General features: G+C 40.6%; 2 protein-coding genes across 3 annotated transcripts in view; one reads left to right on the forward strand and one right to left on the reverse strand.

Moving 5' to 3' along the window:
- The window catches only part of INO80D (INO80 complex subunit D), a gene marked incomplete at its 3' end in the record, with an annotated part of 60,821 nt that extends 40,839 nt beyond the window's left edge, over positions 1-19,982 (forward strand). For both annotated transcript variants that reach the window (XM_079710578.1, XM_079710579.1), the window contains 6 exons: positions 2,386-2,610; positions 8,591-8,700; positions 10,118-10,251; positions 16,112-16,329; positions 17,419-17,576; positions 18,817-19,982. In XM_079710578.1, the coding sequence (XP_079566704.1) occupies positions 2,386-2,610; positions 8,591-8,700; positions 10,118-10,251; positions 16,112-16,329; positions 17,419-17,576; positions 18,817-19,982 (2,011 nt within the window). The remainder of the gene's footprint in view (positions 1-2,385; positions 2,611-8,590; positions 8,701-10,117; positions 10,252-16,111; positions 16,330-17,418; positions 17,577-18,816) is intronic.
- Positions 3,693-4,214, reverse strand: LOC307056767 (large ribosomal subunit protein uL15-like). Its single transcript, XM_079709646.1, has one exon. The coding sequence runs from the start codon at positions 4,196-4,198 to the stop codon at positions 3,752-3,754; it is 447 nt and encodes a 148-aa protein (XP_079565772.1). The 5' UTR covers positions 4,199-4,214; the 3' UTR covers positions 3,693-3,751.
- Positions 19,983-20,251: the final 269 nt, after the last annotated feature.

The raw sequence follows: 20,251 nt of genomic DNA on the forward strand, positions 1-20,251 counted from the left end.
CCATGTCCCCTGCATTGGCAGGCGGATTCTTAACCTCTGCGCCACCAGGGAAGCCCCTCATCTGTACTTTAAATGACCTAGGTCTAAAATGGAATTTATTTCCTACCCCAAATCTTCTCTTGCTCCTGTTTCCTGCTCTTTGCCAATGGAAACAGCTGGGTGATTATTGTCCCTTCCATCTTCCTTGCCCAGTTGACAAAGTCTGTCTCTCTCTTTTTTCTTTTTTTAATTATTTGGTTACTTCGGGTCTTCATTGTGGCACACAGGATCTTCGTTGTGGCACATGGGATCTTTTGTTGTAGCACATGGGCTTCTCTAGTTGCACTGTGCGGGGTCCGGAACATGCGGGGTCCAGAATACGCTGGCTCAGTAGTTGTGGTGCATGCGCTTAGTTGCCCCACAGCATCTGAGATTTAGTTCCCCGACCAGGGATCGAACCCGCGTCCCCTGCATTGGAAGGCAGATTCTTAACCACCAGACCACCAGGGAAGTCCCCAGAGTCTCTTATACATGCAGATTACCTCTCATATTCTCCAGTCCTGCTGCTGCCCCCCTGGTGTAGGGTCCTTGTTATTTCTTACCTGGAGTTTTATCATAATTTCCTCACTGTTCTCTTCTGTCTCTTCCTCCATTTCTATCTGCTGACAGTGTAATCTTTCTCATGCATAGCTCTGTTATTGTTAGCTATTTTCTTAATAATCTACAAGGTTCTTCATTGCCTATGGAACAAAGGTTGAACTCTTTAGTCTGGCCTTTAGCTTTAGAAAGTCTACCTAACCCACCAGCACTCCCCTGCATTCCCCACGCCTTAGCCAAATCAAGCTACTCAGTCCTTGCTGTTCCCCATCCTGTCCATCTCTGTATCTTGGCTTATATTGCTTTATCCTTGTGAGGTACCTTTCTTTGCTCATCTTCAAATTCTACCCTTTTTTCAAGGTTCAGTTCTGTTGTCATCTCCTCTACAAAAAGCCTTTCATCCAGCAGTCTTTCTAGGGAACTTTAAAAGCATTTTATCTGTACCTCTCCTATGTTTCTTGTTCTCTACCTCACATTAAAGATACTAACAGCATGTACTGGCTCTACTACAATTCCCAAATGGAGACCTGCTGTGGGACTTTGGGGAACAATTAAAATAGAGATTCCTGCGTCCCATCCCATGGAAATTCTGGTTCAGTAGATCTAGGGTAGGTCTTGGGAAACTGAAATTTTAAAAAGCTCCTAGCTTTTTCACAAAGCATGATAGACATAGAGTAAATGTTGAATGTCTAATAGGTGAAAAGGTTGAAGTGAGATCCTTCAATTGGTATATCTGTAGTAGAAACTATACTGAAGAGCACATGACTCTTAAGACATATACTAAACAGAAGTTTACAGAGTAGCCTGTGATGGGCTATTCTGAAGAAAAAACGGGTAATACCACTCAAGAAGAGAAACCAAGAAAGGATTTACAGAATATTAGTAAGATAATAAATATATCGTCTGTAGTGTCATATGTGTGCTGTTTGTTTATGTTATGATATAAGAGAAGGAAGGTAAAATAACACAGGTCAGTTTTCAAGTCTTGTGTGCATTATTCCTAACAGTAAAAAATAATGAGATCACATTTATTCTATAGAAAGGTGACCTTTTTAACCTCCCTGGTGGTAGACATTGCTAACTAACCACAGCTCTCTTTCTTGTTGAGCCTAAATGTGCCCTCAGCATCCTTTTCAGTGTAGTGCTCCAGCAGGGGCCACCAGTCAATCAACATTAGCATAATGATAGAAAAGCCTCTATGTAATTCCCTGTTATATGAAATGTTGTTTAGCATATCTCCTGTAGTTTAAAAAAATACTGTAGAATGATTGTGATCCCTATAATCAAAATTCTTTTAAGTGCTTAGCAAAAAAAGGGTAGTTAATAACCAGTACATCTGAAAGAGCAGCTCTTAGATAGTATTCATTGCTCTACTGGAATTCACTGCTCTATCTCTGGTATGACCTATTGTTTATGAAATTATGCTGAGTGTTTCCTCATAACCGTCGTGTCATTTACTCAGACTTTTTAGTAAGTAGAGGTAAAGAAATTATTTTCCTCCCCAAAATCCCTAGTTACTTAAAATTTGGAAGACACTGATGCGTTGAGTGTCTCATTATGACAAGCTAAGAAGGTTAAGCTTCTTAGAGCACTGGATTGTCTCTACTGCTCACTTATTGTTAAAACACTGTACTTATTTTCAGCTGCTCTACTGAAATTCTCTTCCTCTAATTTTGTTAAACGTGTGCTCACATGCCGCAAGTTTCAGCCCTGTGCATCCAGCTCCCCCCTTCCTCATCAGCTTTTCCCCTTTTTCAAATGAGCCTAACGTGTAATCAAGTTTTCTGCTTCTCTCCCTGCACTCTCTAGGTCGGATGATGATGATACAGAGAGTAGGAGCTCCAGGGTGACCCAACTTTGCACTTACTTTCAGCAGAAATATAAGCACCTCTGCCGCCTGGAGCGGGCAGAATCCCGTCAAAAGAAATGCCGGCACACGTTTAGGAGAGCTTTGCTGCAGGCGGCCAGTAGAGAGCCAGAAAGTACTGGCCAGTTGATCCAGGAGCTACAGAGAGCTGCATGCAGTCGGACCAGGTCAGAGCCTCACACTACCACCTCTTTCTAAGAACTCACCTCAGTCTGTTTTCTCTCATTTTTGAGAGGATAGTCGAGACACAATGAGTGGTGAGCATATTATCTTGAAATATTTAAGCATTGTATTTTGGTTTTGTTGCTCAAAGTTCTATGATGGCAAATAATCCTGCTATGAGGTGACAGTAAAATTAAAGTATTACTATAATTTTGCTGGAGTTTGATTAGAATTTATTCAGTAGAGGATTTGAGAATGTTACCTGTCTTTAAAAAAATACAATGCTTAGAAATTTTGTGTTATTTAAAAGTAATATTTAGTTTTTTTAAACCTCAAAAGTGGTATTGTATGTTTTTTACTTATATTATTTTAAAATTTTCTTTCCATTGTATTTTCTGTTAATATCTACATAATCCCATATATCATGTATTCAAAATGTTTTATTACACTGGATTTCTTTGGGGGAGGGGAATCCCTTCTGTTTATAATGAAGATACTTGCTTATTGTGAAAATTTGCAAAATATAGAAAAAGGCAGAAAATCACCATAATATCACCATTCACAAAACAGACCAAGCACTGTGAACATTTTGATTCTATCTCCTTCTAGTCTTTTTCTGTGTGTGTGTGCGTGTGCGCACACGCACAAATAAACATTATATAGATAAAACATTTTGGGGTTTATATACCTAAATGTTACCAGTGGTTATCTCTAGTGGTGGGATTATGATAAAGTTAAAAAAAAATTGTAGTCTGTGTATTTTAATTTTTCTGTAGTGATCATGCATGAGTCATTTGAGGAAAAAAGAGTTTAAAACAAGCAGAAAACTAAAAATTAACCTTTGCTTTGTAGCTATTGATCATATTCCTTACATAGCTATATAATTTTTGAAATTTCATTTTGTGTAATTTGGTTTTCATTATATTTGCTGTAAAAAAAAAAACCCGGTTTTTCAGTTGAGTGTCTCAAAAAATACTATGCCCTTAAGATTTTTCTGCTTCTTGGCATATTTAAGTTGTTTGAAACTGTGTATGTATATCTAATATACCTCCATAGTGGTTGCAGCCTGCAGTATTTCCCCTCACTCTTTTTTTTTTTTTTTGAAAAGCACTTGTTATCATTTAATGAATCTCCCACCATGTGGCTTCAAGCTACCAGGACACAAGCCCCACCGACACCCTTAATCTTCTCCTTAGCTCTTCTGCTGAAGAATTTGGCCTTCACGATGGCAGGCTGCTTTGGGAGCTTTCCCTTCCCCAGAACTTTGTAGTAACCCGATCGCACCACGTCAATGATAGGAGCAGCTCCAGTCTTGTTCTTGGCAGCATTTACCCGTGTCTGCTCACTGACCAAGGTCCACAATTTATCAAGGTTGACAGTTGGGCAGAAGCTCTGGTTCCTCTTTAAGTGGTAATGCCTCATACCAACTTTCCCAAAGTATCCTGGGTGATGTTTGTCAAAGTTGATCCTGTGGTGATGCATGCCACCAGCATTACCGCGGCCTCCCGGGTGCTTCCGGTGTTTGCCGATGAGGCCATGGCTGTGGCTCACGTGGCCCCTAAGTTTCCGGGTCTTCCTTAGTCTGGATGGCATGTTGGCGGCCGAGACGAAAAAAGCTCCCCTCACTCTTTTTTTTTTTTTTTTTTTTTTTTGCGGTACGCGGGCCTCTCACTGTTGTGGCCTCTCCCTTTGTGGAGCACAGGCTCCGGACGCCCAGGCTCAGCGGCCATGACTCACAGGCCCAGCCGCTCCGCGGCATGTGGGATCTTCCCGGACCGGGGCACGAACCCGTGTCCCCTGCATTGGCAGGCGGACTCTCAACCACTGCACCACCAGGGAAGCCCTCCCCTCACTCTTAAGAGCTCCCAGTCCCCTGTAATGGAGGTAGTGTCTGTCATAGAACATCTTTAGTTCTTAGTTTACTTCTTACTTACTCAGAGACTTGCCTTTCTCAGAGAAACATTCCCAGATTCCACTGACTGTGTTGGGTCCCCCTGATATATATGCTGCTGTGCTCTGTACTCTGCTTCATTGTAGAATTTATACTTACATTAATGTCTCTCCGTCATGCTAGACAGTGGTTTCTATGAGGGCAGGAACAAGGTATATTTTGTTTTTAATCTCCAGGGTTGATGAATGAATGAATAGAATTGAACAAGTGAAGGTCTATTCTCTGTTTATTGAAAGAACTCACTCAGTCTGACATAGGTTTTAAAATAATGGTATCTAACATTTATATTATGTAATGCTTTCAAGAGTATAATTTCAGTAGAAATTTGAGCTTTGTCCAGCATGAAACAATCTAGATGTAGACCATTGTATATATCGGGTCTCGTATATTATTATGACCCTGTCAAAGATGAAAGAGACTATACTGTGAGCTTGGGACAATTTGCTATTTGTGTGGAAACTGTATTTACCTATGATTTTTAACTGGCAGAACTGACAAAAGGACTGCTTCCTTTTCAGAACATCTCCCAAACCACCCTTAGTGATGTTTTTAAGAAAATTTCATGATAACTAAGTATTACAAAACAAACACCAAGATGAACTTGATTATAGTTCTCAGATTTATGTGATGTCATTTGGTTATGTCTCCCATGATTAGTAAAAAGTTTATTGCTCAGTGCATCACTGATAATCATATGACAGTGTGCCATAATCATTCCTTGGTGATTAGTAGCTAGCTGCTTTACATTACATATATTTTAGGTTTGCAGAAATCAGCTGTCAGTTGAATAATTTCACATATATTTTAGGTTTGCAGAAATCAGCTGTCAGTTGAATAATGTCCACTGTGTTTAATATTTTTTGTTCTCAAAGACCTAGTTCCACAAAAGACATTTAAAAGGTTGCTATTAAATATTTTATTTTTATTTTATTTAATTTATTTTGTTTTTAAATTTTTAAAATTTTATTTCTTTAAATTTTTTTTTTTTTTTTTTGCCATATGCGGGCCTCTCACTGTTGTGGCCTCTCCCGTTGCGGAGCACAGGCTCTGGACGCACAGGCTCAGTGGCCACGGCTCACGGGCCCAGCCGCTCGGAGGCATGTGGGGTCTTCCCGGACCGGGGCACGAACCTGTGTCCCCTGCATCGGCAGGCGGACTCTCAACCACTGCGCCACCAGGGAAGCCCGGCAGGCAGATTCTTAACCACTGCACCACCAGGGAAGTCACTAAATATTTTAGAAATTAAAAGTGTAGTGACTACCTTCTAATAGGTATTCTTTAAATATAGTTTAGATATAAACTGAACAACATTAAAGTGTTCTTTATATAATAACTTCGTCATATTTATTGGTGAATATGTGGAACAAGTCATTGAAATAGCTTAAAATATGTAAACCCAAATCTCAGTATCTTGTAACCCACAATCCTGAAGAGAGGTAGTGCTGGTTGTGTGAAAACTTCCTTTTCAGTGGGGTATCCAGTAGAGCATACAAATGGGAAGCCCGTTGTAGATATTTTCATATTAACATCAAAACCTTTGTTTTGTTGGGATTATTTGGATAATAAAATATATCTAACATCACAGCAGGCATGCATTTTTACCTTAATTATCCATGGGGATGTTGAAATTCTGGCTTTGGCTTTATTTTAAGAGAAAGATTGGTGAGTTGGAACATAATGGTGATTTTAAAAAATGAAACCAATGGTTTGCTTTGAAGTTTAGGGTAAAGAAAGTGAGGGTCGTGTTGTAACACTAGGCCTGGTAGCTGGCTGAGCAAATTATTAAACTGTTCAATGAAAATTATCCATTCAAAATAGAGAGGTACCTTCTTTTTAAATCTAGACCAAGAGAAATTAGGCTTAGCTGCCAAAATAGTAAAGCTTCCTCTTTTTTGAAAATGTGTATTCTTTTTACAGGGCTTAATGACCTAGCTTCTCACTCTTGTGATCTGACAAATCTTGCAGAACTCTTAATTAACGAAACTTCTATGGCAGCACCTGGCAGCATCTGTTTGCATTTACTGTTTATATGAAAGTTACAATTATAATGAAAATATTCTTTTATTTAGATTTTATGTAATAAGTTCATGTGTAACTTATTCTATATGACCTTCTCTAATTAGTGTAAATGATTCCACTTAAATCCTTAGAAAGATATTAGAAACAAACAATTCAAAGTATTTCTCTATTTTTGATGCCTGACTTGTGACTCAGTGCATTAAGTAGATTCTTTTTCCTTACTCAGGCCTGTGTAAAGGCTTAACAGTTTGTGATGCTTTATAGAATTACATAGATAGCATAGTTTTTATATTGATACTTTCAAGAATTTAAATATTGTTTATTTTTAAATTATTTTTATGTTTGTATAAAACTATGGAAGGATCACAAACTAATAAAATGAATACTTATTATAGAGCGAGTGGGAACTAGCAAATCAAGACGAGGGTGGAAAGGAGATTCTTCACTGTGTAGCTTTCTGTTCTGTATCCCATTCCTCATGTATTAGGTCAAGTTTTCTGCAGATGTATTGTTTAGCAGCTTGACGAGGCAGGACAGGAATAAAGACACAGACGTAAAGAATGGACTTGAGGACACAGGAGGGGGAAGGGTAAACTGGGACGAAGTGAGAGAGTAGCATGGACATATATACACTACCAAATGTAAAATAGATAGCTAGTGGGAAGCAGCTGCATAGCACAGGGAGATCAGCTCAGTGCTTTGTGACCACCTAGAGGGGTGGGATAGGGAGGGTGGGAGGGAGGGAGACGCAAGAGGGAAGAGATATGGGGATATATGTATATGTATAAGTGATTCACTTTGTTATAAAGCAGAAGCTAACACACCATTGTAAAGCAATTATACTCCAATAAAGACGGTAAAAAAATAAATTGAAAAAAATGATGATGATGATGATGATGATGGTGGTGACTAACAACCATGGACTCTTTACTCTCTGTGTACCATACTATATACTGTATGTGGTAAGTGTTTTAGGTGTGTTATGTCTTTTGGTGCTTGCCTGTCGACTAGAAGTACTCTTATCTCCACTTTACAGGTGAGGAAGTCGAGGCTTAAGCAAGGCTAAGTAACTTGCCCAAGGTCACAGAGCTAATAAGAGGTAGAGCAGAGATTCAGAACCAGGTCTGTCTGATCTAGTCTCATGGTCTTCATCACTATTCTCTACTGCCTCTTTGTAAAGTAAAAGGAACCAAAATATCACTTAAAAAAGCAAAAAAACAAAAACAGATAGACATAGCTGAGACCAATTATAATGTAATATTTGTTTTGTCAGTAGGTTGGAGAAGTATTGGAACTGGTCGTTGTAATTCATATTTGCCTTTTTTTTTTTTTTTTTTTTTTTTTGCGGTACACGGGCCTCTCACTGTTGTGGCCTCTCCCGTTGCGGAGCACAGGCTCCGGACGCGCAGGCTCAGTGGCCATGGCTCACGGGCCCAGCCTCTCCGCGGCATGTGGGATATTCCCAGACCGGGGCGCGAACCCGTATCCCCTGCATCGGCAGGCGGACTCTCAACCACTGCGCCACCAGGGGAGCCCATATTTGCATTTTTAAAAATAAATTTATTTATTTATTTATGGCTGTGTTGGGTCTTCGTTGCTGCGTGTGGGCTTTCTCTAGTTGTGTCAAGTGGGGGCTACTCTTTGTTGCGGTGCGCGGGCTTCTCACTGCGGTGGCTTCTCTTGTTGTGGAGCACGGGCTCTAGGCACACGGGCTTCAGTAGTTGTGGCACGGGGGCTCAGTAGTGTGGCTCGCAGGCTCAGTTGTTGTGGCCTACAGGCTTAGTTGCTCTGCGGCACGTGGGATCTTCCCAGACCAGGGCTCTAACCCGTGTCCCCTGCATTGGCAGGCGGATTCTTATCCACTGCGCCACCAGGGAAGCCCCCATATTTGCATTTAAATAATGAATGTAGGTAGTTAAAAATGTGAGTGTTACAGAGTAGTAACATTATTTAAATAATTGCCCTGGATTCTTAAACCATTTTTAAAAATCAGTTTTGTGGTTTTTGTTCCTTAGCATAAGCCGGACCAAGTTGAAGGAGGTGGAGCCAGCAGCATGCAGTGGGACCGTGAAGGGTGAACAGTGCACCAACAAAGCCCTTCCATTCACCAGACATTGTTTCCAACGTATCCTCTTAACTAAATCAAGTGTGCATTGAAAAGTACTAATTCATTGGGTGATATATTTCATTCTCAGGCCAAGTGATGAATGGCTTTTGAAATCATAACTGTAATAATTGAAAATAATTTTTATATTACTTCTGATTTTCTTGGTGTCCTCTGAATAGTTTTTTCCTGCTTATATCATTGTGACTCTGTATTCAAGAATCATATCAAAATGAGCAAAGTTGACAGCAAGTAGTAGGTTTTTCCAGTGGCTGTCACTTAAATAAATTTTGTTAATAGGATTCTGGTCCTTCCAGTGGTTCTAGGTAGTTTGTATGAGGCAACCATGACACTCATTGATGGGAAAGTCAAATCCCATTATTCAAAAACTGTTTTTAGTCTTCCAAGAAAGTTATGCAGTTTTACAGTACACTTTTTGCTATGGGATTAATTTGCTATTTTTATAGAACATGGTGCTGATTTGAGATGAAAGATAACAAACATCACTGACTAGGAAAGAATATATCTTAAGACAGGATATACTCGAGGAAAACCTATGTTAAGGAGCTTCAGACTGGTTATGAAACCTTATTACTTTCACTTTTATTAAACATTTGAAGTTGAGTAGCATTTTAAAAATTTATATAATTGCAATTACTTTTCTTTGCTATCTGTCTGATTTTTGCCTTCCTTTCTGTTCTTGGTGTTGCATTTTCACAGCTTTTTCAGCAGTAGTTTCTACGCAGTAAAGGCTTTATAAATAGCCTTAACTGTAAAAGCATAAAGGAAAAATGAAAGGTATTTCCTTAATAGATAAAAAGTAAATCTATGGAAATGTAGTTAGTGGCTGGCTAAAAGTATAGATGCTTAAAAATGATGATGATAAAAAGCTGATGTTCCAATTTTAACAGTACAGTTTTGATTTAAAAGTAATTTTTCATGAGTTATAAGTTTGAGTTTGGTGTGGGAAGTGTGAAATGAAAAATTCAAATTTGGATAGTCAAGTTTTTTGTAATTATATCTTTAAATATTTATTCTTGATGAGTATCTTAGGCAGAAATTTTCCTTAAAATAAAGTTTTTTGTTTGTTTGTTTTTAATCATCATAGTGGAACTTTTAGGAGTCAATGTGTTAGGAAGGAAATGACCCTGCTTCTCCAAATAACAGAAATCACAATGGCCATAAATCACAATGGGAGACTCATGTTAGAAGCTCATTAGCAAAATAAACTCCTTCAGAAGTATATTCTGAGAAATAAAGATGAGAAGTTCAACTATTATCATTTTTCTATTATTAGTAGTTGGGTTGGTTCTTTAGCTTTTATAGATAATAAAATTTATACTTACTAAGCACAAGTTAGGGAAGAAAAATTTTATGTAGAACTCGAAAAATTAAATGGTTTCAGTGTATCTTATTCCTAACTTAAAAAAAACCCCAGATATCCTCTTGAACCGCTCTCAGCAACTCTTCTCAAGTTGCACAGCCAAGTTTGCAGATGGACAGCAGTGCTCTGTGCCCGTTTTTGACATTACACACCAGACACCTCTGTGTGAAGAACATGCCAAAAAAATGGTAAGTTCAAATTTTGTTTTCTGCAACAGAGGCTTTCAAAGTTTATATATATATATATTTTAAATTGTATTGAAGTATAGTTGATTTGCAATGTTGTGTTAATTTCTTCTGTACAACAAAGTGACTCAGTTATACATACATGTATATGCATACTCTTTTTCATTATAGTTTTCACAGGATATTGAATGCAGTTCCCTGTGCTGTACAGTAGGAACTTGTTTATCCATCCTATATATAATAGCTTGAGGCTTTCAAAGTTTTGATAGCTGTCCAGAGTAGGAAATATTTTATGACTTAGTACAAACTATATGTATGTAAATCACTGATACAAGTTTTGTGAAACAATACTCTTTTAGTACCTCATATTTTGTAGTCTCTTCTATTTCACTAAAAAAAAAAATGCTGGTCATACCTATTGAATTAATTTTATACCCTCACTGAAAAAAAAACACTGTTCTAGAAAGTAGTAGTTAGTTAGATGTGGTCATTTTGTTTATTATCTATAGCTAGTCTATACTTCTGTTCTCCTCAAGATACATTTTCTTATACATAGGCAGATTTCCCAAGATCTTTCTTTGCTCCATTTCTCTAGAATTTTGCTTTTCTTATATATAATTCTGCGAATGTCTTGGATATTTGATGAAATTTCAGCCAAAAGCCAACCCTTATTATAATTCCATTGGACTTAATTATTGCTTTAGTTAATTGCTGGTTGCATAAGCCCTAATTAATTCAGAATAATGTGGAGAGAAAAGTCTGAATTAGTGAACTACCTGAATTATATAATCACTTAAAATAAATGCATTTCCCCCATCAGACAATTACTGAGTTCTGCTATTTGCAAGGTATTGTGCTAGGTACCTATGTATTAAAAAGTTGAATAAGACAGCTCTTACCTGCTATGAGCATATTTTAGTTTGCAGGGATGCGTCAGGGTAACCAAGTGGCCATTGGACAGGACTTAGTAGTGTAGCACTGTGGTCCTGGCTTTGCCACTAGCTGTATGTATAAAATGGACTAATGAGTCATCCTTTCTAGACCTCAGTTGCCGTGTATGAAGTTAACCGGCTTCTTCTCTAAGAACCTGTTTTGTTTTCTAGATTTTCTTTATGGACCATATATTTTGAAAAATTGTATACTAAACTACGTATACAAATATTGAATAATTACTTTCCCATTTTAATTTTAAAACATTTAAAATATAGACATTTTTGTTAGCTTATTGAGGTTTTATCACGGTTAAAGAATGACTTCCATATGTTTCTTGAACCACTTTTGTGGACCTTCATTGATGATTTCACAGACCCTTGGTAATACGGGCACTGTAGCTTTCAAACCACTGAAGTAAATGATCCTGGTTGTAAATGTTGGTTTTAAAGTTATACCATTCCATCGTACTTCCAATAAGACTAGGAAATTTTTGTTAAATAAGGAGGCTGTACTTTAGGATCTGCTTTATTGATTTAGTGAGTTGATGATTAGTACAACAGTTTTTATGTGAATGCTTCTAAAGAAATTGAAAGCAGTTTATACTTTTCAGCTGGTTAAACATTCCTACTTAGGTAGATTCAGCCAGGCAAACAGAAGGTTGAATTAGTATAATAAAATTAGTCATCAAATAATATATATTTTATATAATAATGTAAAATAAAAATACAGTATAAAATAATATTAATCAGGATTTTAAAAGTTATTTTCAATGCAAAGTTTCTACAGTATGATACAGATGGCTTTCTCTCTGAAGGCAGTTGTAGAATCTGACACTAGTTTGAGTTTCTTTGTTTTTTTTTTGCTTTGCGGTACGAGGGCCTCTCACCGTTGTGGCCTCTCCCGTTGTGGAGCACAGGCTCCAGACGCACAGGCCCAGCGGCCATGGCTTACGGGCCCAGCCTCTCCGTGGCATGTGGGATCCTCCCGGACCGGGGTACGAACCCGTGTCCCCTGCATCGGCAGGCGGACTCCCAACCACTGCACCACCAGGGAAGCCCTAGTTTGAGCTATTTTTAAGTTAAAAATTACATAAGAGTAGAGCAAACACTTGTATTCCATCAGTCCCCCAGTGAGAGACTAACACTGGGTGATAAAAACTGTGCAAATCTCATGGCTCTACTTTCAGACTATATCTTGAATTCACACACATTTTACCAACTTTGCTGCTACCATTTTAGCCTTGGCTACCATCATCTTTGCCTACATTATTGTAATAGTCTCCTAAGTAGTCTCCCTTCTTCCTGCCATGCCGCCTGTGCCCGGATGTGTTGCTCACATATCAGCCAGGGTAGACTATGCATGTGGGTCCCACTGTCTTTGAATTTACATATAGTAAAGTTCACTCTTTTTCGTGTACAGTACTATGAATTTTGACATGCATACAGATACATAATCAAGACACAGAATCATTCCATCACCCCCCAAAAGGCTCTAGTGCTGCCCTTTGTAGTCAGCCCTTTTCTATCCCCACTGATCTGTTTCTGTCCGTATGATTTTACATTTTCCAGAATGTCTTCTAAATGGAATCATTCAGTATGTAGCCTTTAGAGCAGGCCTTTTAGAATATACATCTGATCATTTTAGTTCCCTGATCAAAACTTTCCAGTGGCTTCCCATCGCATCTAGAATCCAACCCGAAATTCTTACCATGCCTGTGAGGCACCTCCTGATCTGGCCCTGGCAACCTCTCCAGCTTCGTCTTATACCCTCTCCTCACTTCCACAGCTCCAGCAACATTGGCCTTCTTGCTCTTTCTTAAATACTCAAGTATGCTCCCACCTCAGGGACTTTCTGCTTGTTTTTCTCTTTTCCTGGAGTGTTCTTTCCCCAGATTCTCCATGTCCCACTCCTTCATTTCATTCAGGTTTCTGATCAAGTGTCAGTTCATTTCTGCCTCCCCTCTACCCTGCTGCTTTTTATCCTCGTACTCTACCTTATTTTTCTTCCTAACATTTATATTTGCCTAACATTAGTTATTAATTAGTTTGTTTATTGTCTGAATCCCCCTACTAGAATGTAAACTTCACAAAGCCAGGAACATTTTTTGTTCAATGCTACTATATCCCCAGTGCTTGGAACAGAGACGCTCCATAAGTAATGGTTGAATAAATTATCGGTCAGGCCCATGGCTTGTGGGGGAGAGGGGTGAGATTCTGAACTAGACTCAGCCACTTGATAGGACAGCCATTGGTAGAAGAGGCTAGAGCTGCCCGAGGTCCAGGCTGGCAGACAGAACATGGTATTCAACAGGTATGAGACCATACAACAGATGGTAAGTTACTAAATGCATTGTCCTGCATAGAAGTAGAATGGGACAGTGAGAATGCTGGGAGTGAACAGTGTTTGTAGGCAGTGTAGGTAAATGAACAGTTGGCTTTAGGAAAGCCTCTAGGACACAGGTGTTCTCTGGAGGAGCTAAGTAAGGGAATACCAAGAGCCAGGCAGGGTCTCAGTCATGGGCACTTCTGTGTGGAGGAGCTGGCACATTACCAAACATGTTGCCTGGCTACACAGCATAAGCCTAAGAGAGTAAGACAGAAGCCTAGAAGCAGAACCAGTAGGATTTGTATATTCTTGGCTAGAGCTCTCTTCCTCCCTCCTGCTCAAGATTCACACTGGTCCTAGAGGGAAATCCTGGAATGGATGCCAGCACCTGGTGGGTCCTGGTAGCTGCTTATTCACTATTTATTCAGTTACATAGTGGGCATAAAAAAAAGTAGACATCAAGTGTTGAACCAAAAGGAATTACAGAGGCTGGGAAGCAGCCTCTTTTTTGTTGCTTTCTAACTTTGTGAATTTTGAGTCTGTAATGGTGTTTGGATTCAAGTATTTGTCTGGGATTAAACACCTTTTAGATTTCCTGAATTTATGCTTAATTTTATTCTTTCTTGCTTTGAGTTTGTTTGACGCTAGTGATAATTATTAGTCTTCAGATCTTTTTACGTATTTGATTATAAGAGTTATTACTGAGTTCATCAACTCAAAGGTGACATCAATCGTAAAAACCACAATTGTTTTATATACCACCAAGAAGGAAAAAATGTTGCACAGTGCATTTCTTATCACTTAAAATTTTTATTTTATACTTACCAAAATAGCTTTTTTAGTCTTAGATAGTCATAGATATTTTTATCTTCTATAGCACTCCTGGTTTCAGCTAATCCTTGGTGTGTGAAAGGCAGTATTTTCTACATACATCTACTATAACACAGCTTTGTCCACTTTGTGGATTATTTTCCTTTTTCCTTTGGTTGTTGCTTTGCAATAAAAAGGTGGGTGGGGGGGATTGTGGTCAGTTCTTCAATAATGAATATTTGCTTCACCAGTAACAGGTTTACCCAGTGCCGCTTTTTGTGCCTTTCTGCATACACAGCAGTTTTTCCTCGGCATGTAAAACCAACAGTGCACATACCTTCATTCAAACAATGACAGTACAAAGAGCTACGACCAACTTTGAACATGTAGGCAGCACCAACTGTAATGACCATCACCTGGCTGACGGCAGGAATAATATGCCGTCATTGTAAAATGCTTTCCGATTGTAGAGAGAGTGCAATGTGCATCTGGGTCTTCAGATTTAAGGGTACTAGCTGAAGAAAGCTAGTTGTAGTGCAGGTTTCTTATTCCTTCCTGGTTCTTCTTCCTTTGCCTGCTCACTTAATTGCAACAGTTTTATAAAGCTGTGTGCCCATTGTCTTCTCTCTTTACCATGTCTCCCTGGTCCCTATAAATTATTTGAAGGACTTTTACTGTGTCACGATTTCCAGGTCTCCATCTCCATCCCTGTCTTCCTTCCTGTGCACCAGATACGGTTTTCTCCTGCCTCCCTGGACGTCTTCACATCTCAAACTCTATCTGAGCCCAGCTGAATTCCTTAACTTTTTTCCTGATGCTGTTTATTCTGCTGTGTTCTGTATCCCAACTAATGGCATTACCCCCTAACAATCACCTCAACTAGAAATCCTGGACACGTTTGAGAATTTTATATTCCCCTCATCCTCACCACATCCAAGGATCGGTCACATCTTGAGAATTCTCTCTCAACAGGCCCTCGCTTTTCCATTCCTGCTCACTTTGCCCTCAGCTATTGATCAGTCTCGTAATACTTGTTGAAATAGCCCTCTGATTGGAACTATTTCCTCCACTCACTTGCCTCTTCTCTTTATCCCTTTACGTTGCTACCAGGATAGTTAATCCTTTTAAAACATGTACTCCTGTCATCAAAAATCATTCCCCGTTGCCTATAAAATAAAGTTTAAAACCCTTAACAGAGTATTCAGAGTCATACAGGATCTGGTTCCAGACTTCTTTACACGTTACTTTTATACTTTGTCCTCCATTATACCCCGAGCGATAGTCATACCCAAGTATTTGCTGTCCTTTTTGTCCGTTTGTGCCATTTCCTTTAGCCTAGAATGATCTTTTCCCTTATCCCAACAACTTAAAATCCTGTTTATCCTTTAATCTCACATAACTACAAATAAAGGATTTTCCTTTTGTGTACCCTTAGAAGGTGTTTATATCATTATTGCCCAATTTTTTCTACTGTATTTATGTATCCTTGTAGTCATGTTTTTCCCATGGGAGACTAAGTTCTTTGAGAGCACAAATCAAATTTTATTCAATTTTTTATACTACAGCACCTATGACAATGCCACCTATGACAATTTACAAAATGTGGGATGAGCTCTATGTATATATTGAATTGATTTGAATTACATTTTAAGATGAATTTCTTATTTAATTATAGTTATACATAGTTTCAGGCACTATATAGAATTTTAAGAGATAATAAGTATTTTTTTCAGATAGCTGTTTGGTTTTTCCCAAATAATCTCAGTTTAAAAATACCCATTTGTTCATTCCAAAGGATAATTTCTTGAGAGGAGATAGCTCCCGTAAAGTTCAGCACCAGCAGCAGAGGAAACCCAGGAAAAAAACCAAGCCTCCTGCACTTACCAAAAAACACAAGAAGAAGAGAAGGCGTGGACCTCGTCGACCCCAAAAACCCATTCCCCCTGCAGTTCCTCAGGGGAACCTCAGCATGCCCACCAGCGTCTCACTGCCAGTGGAGGCCTCTCACATCCGGTCAGTGATGGCGCCAGAGTTTACATCTGCTTTACGTGTGCTGATTGTTCTCAGAACATCTGGCTTCATTTACTTTTCTAGTGTTGGAAGTAGGCTAAAGGAACCATTTGGTATATAAGCCTAGACTTTGTAGTTTTCAATATGATTTTTTACAAAATATCTGATGGGGTTAGATCTGAAGTAAAGCTTTTGATAACCAAGAGAGCAAATGCTGATATTGGGAATTTACTTGACTACTCTCAGATTTTTCGATTTCAACAGAAATTCCATATATGCTCCAACAGAAATCTGATGCATTATTAATTTTGTCAGGGGTAATAAGCATTTTGACCAGATGAATGAGGCTTCTGTTTCAGCTAAACATCCCAGTTTTATCTGTTTCATTTTTAAAAATTTATTTATTTATTTATTTATTTATTCATTCATTCATTCATTCATTCATTTATTTATTTATTTTGGCTGCGTTGGGTCTTCGTTGCTGCATGCGGGCTTTCTCTAGTTGCGGCGAGCGGGGGCTACTCTTTGTCGCGGTGCACGGGCTTCTTATTGCGGTGGCTTCTCTTGTTGCGGAGCACAGGCTCCAGAGCGCAGGCCCAGTAGCTGTGGCGCCTGGGTTTAGTTGCCCCGCGGCATGTGGCATCTTCCCGGACCAGGGCTCGAGCGCGTCCCCTGCATTGGCACAGGCGGGTTTTTAACCAGCGTGCCACCAGGGAAGCCCTGTTTCTTTTTTTTTTTTTTAATTATTATTTTGACCAGATTTTAAATTCTACTATAAAGTACTAAGACACACTTGATATACCTAATTGTAATTCATTTTACTAGTGCACCAAATTGTCATTCATTCTAATTTGCAGTAAAAATAGTATATCCAAATGGTTGTCTTCTCTTAATACATGGGTAAGCGTTGCAGAAGTGTGTAACTGCATACGGCGAGGTCTGTCGTTTTGGTTTCCGATTTACTTCTCTTAAAGTAGGAAGGGAGACATTTTGAGTTAGGATTTTCCGTTTTTGCATCGACAGACTTGTCTTGGGGACACTGATGTGGAGGTCAAGTGGGGGGGGCGGGGCCAATCGTGTCGTCTTCCCCAGGAGCCCGTCCACGCCAGAGCTGAGTGCTGATGAGCTGCCGGATGACATTGCCAATGAGATCACTGACATTCCACATGACTTGGAATTGAACCAGGAGGACTTTTCAGACGTCCTGCCACGGCTACCTGATGACTTACAAGATTTTGATTTTTTTGAAGGTATGGTCAATGTTTTGATTGGAGAAAACTGGTTTTTAAAATGAGTTTTTTAAAGGGGGAGGTAACTTTTTTGAGATATGTTTGGAGTGTCCCTCCTCACGTGTAACGTCTTTCACCAGAGACAGGAAAGGTAAAGCACTAAAGCTGTTTTACTCTTTTTAGAAGGTGAGGCATGTACAGTTCTTAAACTGATACCCTAGCCTTAGTGGATCAGTAGGTTTGAGAGCTAGGTTTATAACTTTGTTCCTTTACTTATTTATTATCTTTGGCCTCACCGCGCAGCACGCAGGGATCTTAGTTCCCCGACCAGGGATTGAACGTGGGCCCGCGGCAGTGAAAGCCCTAAGCCCTAACCACTGGACCGCCAGGGAAGGCACCTACCTTCGTTTATTTTTGAACAAAGACATTTTATATTTGAGTTTATTGAAACCTTTCAGAACGTGTCCTCATTTTAATACCCCACCATGTACTTCAATTGAAGTGCACTTTCCCAGAACAAAGTTGACTTAATACCGCCAATTCTCTAGTGCTTTCAGGGGAAATCTTTTATACTCTTAGAAGGTTTCTTTCACCCTTAAAAACTGGATATTTTGGGGGTGATTAGTCAAGTTCCTAACAATGGATTTTTTATATTGGAAATGAAATCAGTGAGGCCTGTGACTTCCATTTTGTGAAAATCACTTAGAAATGGGAGAAGGATGAGAGGGGAAGGGTAGAGAGTAACGCAGAAGCATTTCAAAAGGTGACCTGTGAAGTGAGCTGAGTGCTTGGTGTTGCGCTGAGACATGCACGTGAGTTCTGTGTTCTAGGCTTCACAGCCGCCCTTCCAGCTGGAAGAGCCCAAGAGTCGAGGAACAAAGGCGGCTCCTCCCGCCCAGCCTTTTGTCTCAGATCTGAAGTGATCGATATGTTTTCCGTTTTAATGACATTGATATAACTTCGGGTAAAAACATACGTGAAAGCAGATAGTCACCACGGGTTTTAAATTGGTAACGCTTAGACTCCTAAGCACCGAACACTTCGCTCAGATGGTTATTGATAGTGCTGTAAATGAACTGAAGATGTGATTCGGGTTCCGGGACAGCTCGACCCCTCACACCTGTCCTGCAGCTGAATATTTCACTTCTTCCTTTCCGTCCGATCCTTAATAGAATATTGTTACAAATAGTTCCGCTGTGTGATTTTTGTGGTCTGGGGCGGTGAAAGCTCTGCTGACTGTTAATGGCTCTCGTTTACTCAGGCAAGAACGGGGACCTCCTCCCCACCACCGAAGAGGCCGAGGAGCTTGAGCGGGCCTTGCAGGCCGTGACTTCTCTTGAGTGCCTGAGTACCATTGGGGTGCTCACCCAGTCAGATGGTGTGCCCGTCCAGGAGTTGTCAGACAGAGGAATAGGGGTGTTCTCCACAGGGACTGGAGCTTCAGGAATTCAGTCCTTGGGCCGAGAGGTAAACACGGACCTGGGGGAGCTGCTGAATGGGCGTATAGTACACGACAATTTTTCTAGTCTCGAGCTGGATGAGAACCTGCTCCGTTCTGCTACCTTGTCTAACCCACCTACACCCCTGGCAGGGCAGATCCAGGGGCAGTTCTCTGCCCCAGCCAGCGTTGGCCTTACTTCTGCCACTCTGATCAGCCAGAGTGCACTTGGGGAGAGAGCCTTCCCAGGACAGTTTCATGGACTTCATGACGGCAGCCATGCCTCCCAGAGGCCACATCCTGCCCAGCTGCTGAGCAAGGCAGATGACCTAATCACCTCACGACAGCAATACAGCAGTGATCATTCACACTCCTCCCCCCACGGAAGCCATTATGATAGTGAGCACGTGCCGTCTCCCTACAGCGACCATATCACCTCTCCCCACACGACATCCTACTCTGGTGATAATATGGCAGCTACCTTTTCAGCAGAGATGCCCATCATGGCGCAGCACTTGCTCCCAGCCCAGCTCGAGGTGCCACTTGGAGGAGTCGTCAACCCCAGAACTCACTGGGGCAATCTCCCCGTCAGCCTCGGAGATCCCTCTCCATTTAGCAACCTTCTCGGCGCAGATGGACATCTTCTTTCCACTTCCCTCTCCACGCCACCCACCACTTCGAACTCAGAGACCACACAGCCTGCCTTCGCCACCGTGACCCCCAGCAGCTCCAGCGTGCTTCCGGGGTTACCGCAGACCAGCTTCAGTGGCATGGGGCCTTCTGCTGAGCTGCTGGCCTCCACCTCTCCCAAGCAGCAACTCCCTCAGTTCAGCGCAGCCTTCGGCCACCAGCTGAGTTCTCACAGTGGCATCCCCAAGGACCTGCAGCCCAGCCACAGCTCAATAGCGCCTCCCACAGGCTTCACAGTGACAGGTGCCACAGCTACAAGTACCAATAATGCATCTTCCCCCTTTACCTCCCCTAACTGAGCGTATCTGTGTGCTTGCAGGCAGGTGGGGAACCTGGTGTTTTCTATCTTGTTTTCCTCTTTATCACCCCTCTCCCCTTTTCCTAAAGAAGATTTTAAAAATAACAGATGGGGACTAGAGGAGAACTCCCTTTTCCAGTTAAGCAAGTTACCCCACGGTGGACCTCGCTTCAGTGTTCACATGTGCTCCTTCGCACTGGTGCTCATTCCCTCCTGGCAGGTCCACTCTCCCCCGATGGTTTCCTTAGTGGCTCAGCACAGTGACTGGAT

Source organism: Hyperoodon ampullatus (genome assembly GCF_949752795.1).
Source record: "Hyperoodon ampullatus genome assembly, chromosome: 8".
NCBI lineage: Eukaryota > Metazoa > Chordata > Mammalia > Artiodactyla > Ziphiidae > Hyperoodon > Hyperoodon ampullatus.

Coding starts and splice junctions, on each gene's coding strand:
- LOC307056767 (XM_079709646.1), bottom strand. CDS start 4,198: ATGCCATCCAGACTAAGGAAGACCCGGAAACTTAGGGGCCACGTGAGC.